Here is a 9900-nt window from a genome sequence, read left to right as displayed (position 1 = left end):
CAAATGGATTGCGCAGCTACGTGGAGAAGTGAAACCACATTTAGGGATGTAGGAGAAAAGATCACCAGCCCACTGCAGTGACTACACATAGCAATAGTTCTGAAATCTGAGCCAAAAATAGCCGCCGGTGAGGGAGGGAAGGGGCGGGGCAGCGGATCCGGTGGAGGGGCGCCGCCGGTGAGGGAGGGGAGGGGCGGCAGATCCGGGGGAGGGGCGCCGTCGGTGAGGGAGGAGAGGGGCAGGGCGGTGGATCCGGGGGAGGGGTGCCGCCGGTGAGGGAGGGGAGGGGCGGGGTGGCAGATCCGGGGGAGGGGCGCCGCCGGTGAGGGAGGGGCCGGCCGCCGGCGGGAGGAGGGGAGGCGCTGGCCGCACGTAGGAGAGGATGGGAGGGAGCGAGCTGGGAAGGAGCCCGCCGGTGAGGGAGGGGAGGGGGTGTGGGTGTGTGCGTGAGGGAGGGGAGGGGCAGGGCGGGTGGGGTTTTTTTTCTTTATTTTTTTTCTTTGCCGAGTGTTGGTTTTGGACACTCGCAAATCTTTCTTTTTGCCGAGTGTTTTTTTTTATACTTGATAAAACCCCTGTTTGCCGAGGTATTCTTGTTTGACACTCGGCAAACCCCCCTATTTGCCGAGTGTTTTTTTTTTTTGCCGAGTATTTTTAGGATAGCACTCGGCAAAGAATTTATTTGCCGAGTGTCCGAGGGAATGCACTCGGCAAACATAAAAACACTCGGTAAATTTGAGGTTTCCGGTAGTGATAGCAGAGTTTTACCAAACATGCTGCCAAAAAGAAGTGCTGAGATGCGATTATTAGTGACTGTGTGTTGACCACGAATTGTTACAGACGATCGACATAACATGACAGAGATAAACATAGTAGCATGCGCTGACAAAGTTTAATTATTCAACCACTCACAGTCTCACACTCAGCGTCCGTTTTTCTTCGATTATTAATTTCGACTAGTTATCAACCACTGCTGCCACCAGCACCGTCGTTATGCTTCTGGGTCTCCTGGATAACCTTCAAGACGGAGGTATAAACCTGTGCCTTCTCATACTTCAGCATTTCCATCTTTTCCTTAATCGCCAGCAGGCCTCTCGTCCCAACATTTCTCAGTGCAGCTTGCTCGAGCTTCTTGATCTGACTGTCTAGTGAATTGATCTGGGGCAACAACGTTATAAGTGAAACACGTGGTCGGGCATGTTTGCGAAAAAGATATGAGTGACATGCAATCGTTTCGATCGATTGTGTACCTTGCGAGCTGGCCAGCGGTCAGTGTTGTTCTTCCGGCAGAGCCGCTTGAGAGATGTGACTGAAATATTCATTTCCTTGGCGGCATCTTTCTTGCTCATGTGCATTAAGTTGGCTATGTCTTTCATGGTCAACTGGGAGATTGTTCGGCGCTGCTTTGCTAGCAGACTTTCGTAGCCTGTAGCACTGGCATCACTGGACCACGACATTCCATGTTGAACACTAACTTCTGAAGATTCAAGTATTGCAGGAGAAAACACAGGCCAATTAGCAGCGTTAATAAGCACTGTGTCATCAGCATTATTGGTGTTTTCATCTGCCCGCGTGACTGTTTGATGAGGACCTTTAGGACCTGACTGAGAGAGGCCTACTGCTTCAGCTGCGAATGCAATAACGATGTGTCAGTGCGCTACGAATCTTTAGATATTGAGTTTCATGAACATGTGTACCTAGAATCCTAGAAGACTAATTGTGTTCAAATTAATAAATAAACGTCCTTACTATTAGAGGAAGGTGCGGAAAGTATTTCCTTCAGCATATCGATCTCTAGCTGTATGTGCATGGCGTTATTTGCCTGAGATGTTGAACAAGAGTCCGTTAGCTGCCCACTGGTGTCATTCTTGAGCATTTCCACACTGTTTGCGATGAAGTTCCGCACACACCCATGCGTGCGCTCGCGGAGACTGTGGAAAGAAATTCACCAGAAGGAATTAGCACTGCCGTATCAACCGTATCCATGTGTGTGTTGCTGTGATATATGCACACACATTCTCTACATGCTTGCTTAAGAATCAGTCACTTACTCAACATACATGAGCTCGTTCAGTATGGTTTGGCCACTGGCATTGATATACGCGCGATCAATGATCGCGTGTTGGAATGTTCCAGCAGGGTCCCCGACGTGCACAACAAAATAGAGCTTGTGATTCGCTGCACAAGTGTAGAAACATGAAATATGTGTAAACTACTAAACTCTAGTAGCGAGTATATAATGTATGCATGTACGCACCCAATTAGCGCAAAGTTATGTATATAATATATTTCAGATATATAGCGTGGTCTTATTACCGCTTTCATGGAGCACCTCCCTGACCGATCGGCACTTGGAGCAATCCAGTTGGCCGCGAACGAACGGCACCACGAAGGTTAGGCCTTCCTCAACAGGGAACACGGCGTGCTCTGCCACGGCGCTGCTGTCATTGTTGCCGGCGTCCTCGGCGCTCTTGAAGAGAGCGTCAACACTGTAGTCTTCGTCATCCATGGAATAATGGTCGTACAGTGACAAGGTTCCTAGTAGTTCCGGAAGGACGCTGTGTCCGTCATCAAGACCCTGACCCTGCAGCGGCTGCACGTCCACTGTCATCGCATGCTGGTTCTGGACATCGTCGTCGTTGCCGAACGCCATAGACATGTTCAGCGGCGGCGGCAGTGCCGTTGGTAAGGCCACGCCCCCTTGAACGGGCGGCACATGCTGTGGCGCCCCGACGTGCGTTGCCACGGGCTCACCGTCAGGCACTGCGAGCACATGAGAATCCAGCGACGGGGTCTGCAGGTAGCGGCTGATGTCGCCGTCCGCGTCGTATGTTGGAGCCGGCGGTGTCCGCCGAACCCCTGCTGCTGACTGGAACGCCGGCGAACGCCGGAGCGCGATCACCGGGCGCACGCAACACACACAATGAACTGGACAATAGAATGCGATGGATTTTTTCCGCTGCACAACAGCCGCAGATTTTCGGGTTTTTTTCTTGCCTTTTATTATGCAGATACATGGGCCTGAGCCCGTCCCCCGCCACCACACGATCGCTGCTCGATCCGGTTTCTCTGCCACGCCGAGCGACATGCACGACGACCATGCAGTGGCGGTGACCACTTACCCGACTCACGCGGCCACGTCCTGGACTGGGCACATCTCCGCCCGGGACCGTGGTTCTACGCGCTAAACATGACACATGCAGAGTTACAACGGGATTACAACTGAAAGGAAAAAGAAACTCAACTAAACATGCTAAGTCTAACAAAACACCCCCCTAATCCTGTTGTATCTTAAGGATGCCCAGCTTCTGTCGCAGCTCCACGAACCTGATCCTGCTTAGTGCTTTTGTCAGTATGTCAGCCAACTGGTTGTCGGTTCTCACGTGTTCAACATCAACCTGCCCATTGCTGACACAATCTCTGATGTAATGGAAGCGAGTGTCAATGTGTTTACTTCTTTCGTGGAAGACAGGATTCTTGCATAGCTCTATGGCCGATTTGTTATCCACAAGAAGTTTGAACTTCTGAACTCTTCTTCCCATCAGTTCAGCTAAGAGCCTGCTAAGCCACACTCCCTGACAAGCACCTGCTCCTGCTGCCATGTACTCGGCCTCACACGAAGAGAGGGCAACAACTTTCTGTTTCTGTGAGGTCCATGTCACCAAATTTGATCCCAGGAAGAATACCATGCCAGTGGTGCTTCTGCGCAGCACGAGATCACCACCATGGTCACTGTCTGTGTATCCCAACAGGTTCAGACCTCCATCTCCCCCTGCACCATACTTGAGCCCATAGCTGATAGTTCCAGATATATATCTGACTATCCTTTTTACAGCACCCCAGTGCTCACTGTTTGGTGACTCCATGAAACGACTTGCTATCCCAACTGCATAAGCAATATCTGGTCTTGTGTTAACCAAGTATCTAAGACTCCCAATTATACTCCTATACCTGGTAGCATCAAGTACCTTTTCTGCAGTTCCTGATACAAGTTTCACACGCTGTTCCATTGGTGTATCTGTAGAATTACAGCCTGACAGACCACACTGATTCTACTATCTTGGTAGCATAGGCACTTTGGCAAATTGAAATCTCACCGTCCTTTTGAGTCACCTCCATCCCAAGGTAGTAACTTAGTAGGCCTAAGTCACTCATGCTGAAAAGCTTCTTCATCTGCTCCTTGAATCCACAGATCTTACTGCTATCTGGACCACAGATGATTAAATCATCTACATACACACCAACTATGAGGAATGAATCACCCTCACTTCTTCTGTACACAGCATGCTCTTCCTCACTCCTTCTGAAACCGAGTTTGTACAGCTCTTGATCAAGTTTTGCATTCCATGCTCTTGGAGCCTGCTTCAACCCATATAAGGCCTTATTCAACTTAAGCACCAACCCTGCATTGTCTGGATCTTTAAATCCTGGTGGCTGATGAACATACACCTCTTCTAGGAGATCCCCATTTAGAAAAGCAGATTTAACATCCATATGATGGACCTCCCAGCCCCCATTTGCAGCTAGAGCCAAAAGTAATCTTACTGTTTCTAGTCTGGCCACAGGTGCAAAGACTTCATCAAAATCCACCCCTTGTTTTTGTGCATACCCCTTTGCCACAAGTCGAGCCTTGTGTTTGACAATGTTACCAGCTGCATCTTTTTTCACTTTAAACACCCACTTGAGACCTATAGCTCGCTGACCTTTTGGTAGCTCTGTCAGTCTCCAAGTGCTGTTGTCACTGATGGATTGCAGTTCTGCATTCATTGCATCCCTCCAACATTTTTCTTCCAAAGCCTCCTCAACACTTGCTGGTTCATCAGCTGCAAGCAAGCATAATCCACTATATTCATAGTCATGTATCTCCTCAGTGGCATCAAACAAATCAGTCAAGGACCTGAACCTGACTGGACCCTGAACAGAGTCTGAGCTACCTGCAGAGTTCGACCCAGTGGCATTAGAGCCTGCTGCAGAATTATTTGGTGTCGATGGGGACCCTGGTAATGCTGGTAATGATGCCTGGGGTGACAGTTCGTGACCCTGTTCCCCCTGATCCTGCTGACTGCCTTCACCCTCTTCAAATACAGCTGCAGGTTGCATTGTCGGTTCTGCTACAGTAGGCTGAAGATCAATAATAAAGCTTTCAGTTTCAGCCTGGCCTGAGCTTCTTGGGGTATCCCAATTCCATTTCTCTTGCTCCTCGAACACAACATCTCGGCTCACATGTAGTTGGTTGTTTACAGGATCAAACACCCGATACCCTTTTGTTCCTGACTCATACCCGAGGAAAACCATTTTGGTTGATCTGTCAGACAATTTTGTGATACCAGGCCCAACTTTCTTTACATGTGCTACACACCCAAAAGTTTTCATATGATCCACCCTGGGTTTCTTTCCATGCCAAGCTTCATATGGTGTCATGTTCTGAAGGCTTTTGGTTGGAGCTCGATTTAATATGAACACTGCAGTTACAACAGCTTCACCCCAGAACCTTGGTGGCACATCTTTTGACTTTAACAGGCATCTAGCCATCTCCACTATGGTTTGATTACGACGCTCCACTACTCCATTTTGCTGTGGAGAGTAAGCAGTAGTAGTGTAATGCTTGATGCCTGTATTATTGGTGAAGACAGTGAATAGGTTTGAGTTAAACTCTCCCCCTCTGTCAGTTCTCATTGCCTTCATCCTCTTGCCACATTCTAATTCAGCTTGCTGTTTAATTTTCTTGAAGTATTGCAGTGCTTCATCTTTAGCTTTCAACAACTCCACCCACATGTATCTGCTGTGGTCATCTACCACAAGCAGAAAATACTGTTTCCCACCTGGGGTTGGTGGGCTGATCTTTCCACACAAGTCAGCATGAACCAATTCTAAGCCCTGACTTGCTCTGAATGAGGATTGCTGAGGGAATGGTTTTCTGTGCTGCTTTCCCAATGTGCAGCCATCACAAACCTGTTCGACTCGATCTATCTCTGGCAGGCCTTCCACCATCCCCTTACTGCCTAGATCTCGAAGTGCTCTAAAATTCAGGTGACCAAACCTTGCATGCCACACCCAAGTTGGATCTGCTAAGTTCATGTGCAAACAAACAGGGGGTACTACTGCATTCTTCAGGGTATAGAGCCTGTTACTAGTGCGTGAGACATTGATCACTAGTTTACCCTCAGTATCAACAACTGTAAGTCTGCCATTTTTCATTAACACTTCACACCCAGCCTCCTCCAATTGGCCTAAGCTGATGATGTTACTCTGTAACTTGGGAATGTAATACACGTTGGTCAGTACCTTGTGTTGGCGATCTCGTCCCTCCATGACGATTGAGCCGAGCCCCTTGATCTCAACGCAGGAGCCGTCGCCGAAACGAACAGTACCTGACACCTCCTCGTCAAGGTGTGTCAGTGCTTCCCGCGTTCCCGTCATGTGGTTGCTGGCTCCTGTGTCCAGCACCCACACGCCGTCATCGCAGTGGATGGGAGCCACCTTCTTCTCCGCCAGATGTACGAACTTGGTGGCCTTGTGCACGATCTCGCTTGCCGACGCCATGAACAACGCCGGCTGTGCATCAGCGACAGCCACGTTCGCCGCCTCCTTCTTCTCCTCATTTTTCTTTTCCTTCTTGGGCCTCTTGCAGTCTTCGGCCCAGTGGCCATAGATGCCGCAGTTGCGACACCTACCTTTACGCCGAGGAGTGCCCTCCGACGTGAGCTTGACGGCCTTCTGGCCACCAGTTCCACCGCCGCCATCATGCTTCACCGGCGATTTGCCCTTGTACTGACCGCCACTGCCACTGCTTTCTTTGAGTGAGTTGGACTGAAGGCGATGTTTGTATTTCGCGATCCAGTCCTCCTCGGCCAGAAGCAATCGACCAGCTTTGTCCACGATCTGTTCTACCTTCTCCTCCATGCGTTCCTCCGCCGCACGCAGCCTCCCCACCAGTTCTTCGACCGTCATGGTTTTCAGATCACAGAACATTTCGATCGAAACCACAACCGGCGCGAATTTTGCGGGGATGACTCGGAGAAATTTCTTCACGACTCGGGGCTCATCCACCGTCTCCCCGAGGGCTTTAAGGTTGGCGACAAGATTGTTAATCCTCATGCCGAAATCGTCGACTGTCTCCCCATCCTTGAAGCTGATGTTCTCAAATTCTTGTAACAGCTTCTGGGCATTGACTTCCTTGACACGATCAGCACCGAGTCGCATCGTCTTGACCGCCTCCCACGCCTCCTTGACGGTGTTCTTTCTTCCCAACGTCGTCCACATCTCCTGTGGCACAGATCGGTTCAGGCAGCTCATCGCCTGACGATCCTTGGAACGCTTGACGTTCGTCCCCGGATCGATGGTGTACCAGATCTCCAGCGCTTCATAGTTGCATTGCATCAGCATGGACCATTCGGAGTAGTTCGTGCGCGTGAGCATCGGCCACATGAGCGAGCTCTCGCGAACGCCACTTCCCGCCTCGGTGCTCGTCGACGTCTCGTCACCCATCTTCGCCGCCGCCGCCGCCTTGCACGGGATCACGAACTTCTTCCGAGGGGGCTCTCGCGGTGGGCTAACAGACCCACTGTAGAACATACACCTATGCTCTGGTACCACTTGTTGGAGCCGGCGGTGTCCGCCGAACCCCTGCTGCTGACTGGAACGCCGGCGAACGCCGGAGCACGATCACCGGGCGCACGCAACACACACAATGAACTGGACAACTAGAATGCGATGGATTTTTCCGCTGCACAACAGCCGCAGCTTTTCGGGTTTTTTTTCTTGCCTTTTATTATGCAGATACATGGGCCTGAGCCCGTCCCCCGCCACCACACGATCGCTGCTCGATCCGGTTTCTCTGCCACGCCGAGCGACATGCACGACGACCATGCAGTGGCGGTGACCACTTACCCGACTCACGCGGCCACGTCCTGGACTGGGCACATCTCCGCCCGGGACCGTGGTTCTACGCGCTAAACATGACACATGCAGAGTTACAACGGGATTACAACTGAAAGGAAAAAGAAACTCAACTAAACATGCTAAGTCTAACATCGTACACCTCGTCGGACATGGCTGCCGCAGCGTTAACTGTCGGGAGTGTGGCAATGCCCCAATGCGTGCAGTGTGCGGCATTGTCACCGCGACGAGGCTTTCTTAAGTACCGCGCGAAGGGACGGAGGTTGGAGGAGGAGTTACGCGTGTACATTGCCCGCGAGCGGACGCGACGGTTGACGCCGGCCAGAGTCACAGTCACACGGAACGCGGTTCGGGACGAAGCGGTACGAGCGACGGATCGATGCCTGGGACGCGCCCCGGATCGCGAGCGATGGATCGATGCATGGATGCTGGCCGACGGATCGATCCATACTTGGATGCTGGGCGGCGGCGAGCGTGCGTACGTTTGTTGTACGCTGGTTGGAGACCTAATACGTTGGCAAATGGGCCTTAGCCCACACGTCGCAGGCCCATGGGACATAACATATAATTTTTTAAAAAAATTCATAACATTTATTTTATATATATACATCAAGGAGAAAACGACATGAAAAAACACCAAGGATTGAACCTCTTTTATACAATAGAATAGAATAAATTGTCCTGATTCCTGGGATCATGATCCTCATTCTATAGGTACGTTCCAGATACGTCCCAATTATCCATGGATCACGATCCCTGTCATCGAACCAATCGCCCAGAGGGAGGTATATCACCTAATGATTTGGGAACTTGAAAGTATCGATCCGCGTCCCACATACCACGTCCTTGTACGTGGGACACGGCCGGTCTTGCGCGACTGCCGTTGGCTGATGTGTATTGCGGAAGGCATACTATATGTGCCGATTCACTACTGGATTCAGGTTTTTTGTCGAGTGCCTGAGACACTCGGCAAAGCCTTTGCCGAGTGCAACACTCGGCAAAAAACACACGGCAAAAAATTGATCGGCAAAGCCCTCTTTGCCGAGTGTTGGCACTCGGCAAAGGCTTTGTCAAGTGCCCCAGGGACACTCGGCAAAAAAAAGCAACCGTCACGGCGCCGGTCCAGTTGACGGTCACTTTGCCGAGTGCCAACCCGGTAGGCACTCGGCAAAGATTTTTTATTTTTTTTAAAAAAAATTCTTTGCCGGGTGCCAACCCTTCAGGCACTCCGCAAAGAGTTTTTATTTTTTTACACAATTTCTTTGCCGAGTGCCAACCTTCAGGCACGCGGCAAAGATTTTTTTTTAAATTTCTTTGCCGAGTGCCCCCTGTCTGGCACTCGGCAAAGTTTGATTTTTTTTAATTTCTTTGCCGAGTGCCCTTTGCCCGGCACTCGACAAAGTTTGAATTTTTTTTAATTTCTTTGCTGAGTGCCCTCTGTCCGACACTCGGCAAAGTTTGATTTTTTTTTTAAATTCCTTTGCCGAGTGTCCTCTGTCCGGCACTCGGCAAAGTTTGAATTTTTTTTAAAAAAATTCTTTGCCGAGTGCCCTCTGTCCGGCACTCGGCAAAGTTTGAATTTTTTTTAGCAAAGTTTGATTTTTTTTTTAAATTTCTTTGCCGAGTGCTCTCTGTTCGGCACTCGGCAAAGTTTGAATTTTTTTAAAAAAAATTTCTTTGCCGAGTGTTATGGTCATAGCACTCGGCAAAGCTGGAAAAATGGTTTCCTGGACACCAATTTTTCTAGATTTGCCGAGTGCTGTGACCATTGCACTCGGCAAAAGGGTCCTTTGCCGAGTGCAACACTCGGCAAAGTGACCCAAAATTACAATTTTTTTTACATTCCATCATGACAAATAAATTCATACAAACATATATCACATATATATCTCATCCATCACATATATATCTCATCCATCACATATATATCTCATCCATCCACACATCCATCTGCACATATCACATCCATCACAATATATATCACATATATAATAATAAGTG

General features: G+C 49.7%; 2 protein-coding genes across 2 annotated transcripts; both read right to left on the bottom strand.

The window, feature by feature from the left end:
* Positions 1 to 864: 864 nt before the first annotated feature.
* LOC136499857 (uncharacterized) lies at positions 865 to 3088 on the bottom strand. The gene is made up of 5 exons (XM_066495365.1): positions 2317 to 3088; positions 2052 to 2178; positions 1750 to 1931; positions 1251 to 1627; positions 865 to 1158 (listed from the first exon to the last, which is right to left on the bottom strand). Exons 1-5 carry the CDS (start codon positions 3086 to 3088, stop codon positions 964 to 966), a joined length of 1653 nt encoding a protein of 550 aa, XP_066351462.1. The 3' UTR covers positions 865 to 963.
* Positions 3089 to 3275: 187 nt separating this feature from the next.
* On the bottom strand, positions 3276 to 4010 carry LOC136499856 (secreted RxLR effector protein 161-like). Its single transcript, XM_066495363.1, has one exon. The coding sequence runs from the start codon at positions 4008 to 4010 to the stop codon at positions 3276 to 3278; it is 735 nt and encodes a 244-aa protein (XP_066351460.1).
* Positions 4011 to 9900: the final 5890 nt, after the last annotated feature.

The sequence above is a fragment of the Miscanthus floridulus genome, chromosome 13 (genome assembly GCF_019320115.1).
Source record: "Miscanthus floridulus cultivar M001 chromosome 13, ASM1932011v1, whole genome shotgun sequence".
Taxonomy (NCBI): domain Eukaryota; kingdom Viridiplantae; phylum Streptophyta; class Magnoliopsida; order Poales; family Poaceae; genus Miscanthus; species Miscanthus floridulus.
This window is presented reverse-complemented; position numbering and strand designations above follow the sequence as displayed.

What these genes read in the sequence shown, in the direction of transcription:
- LOC136499856 (XM_066495363.1), bottom strand. Translation starts at nt 4,010, where the DNA reads ATGGAACAGCGTGTGAAACTTGTATCAGGAACTGCAGAAAAGGTACTT.
- LOC136499857 (XM_066495365.1), bottom strand. Translation starts at nt 3,088, where the DNA reads ATGTCGCTCGGCGTGGCAGAGAAACCGGATCGAGCAGCGATCGTGTGG. An exon ending in GGAGGTGCTCCATGAAAGCG is followed by an intron (nt 2,179 to 2,316) that starts GTAATAAGACCA and finishes ACACTTGTGCAG; the next exon opens with CGAATCACAAGCTCTATTTT. An exon ending in ACCGCTGGCCAGCTCGCAAG is followed by an intron (nt 1,159 to 1,250) that starts GTACACAATCGA and finishes TTGTTGCCCCAG; the next exon opens with ATCAATTCACTAGACAGTCA.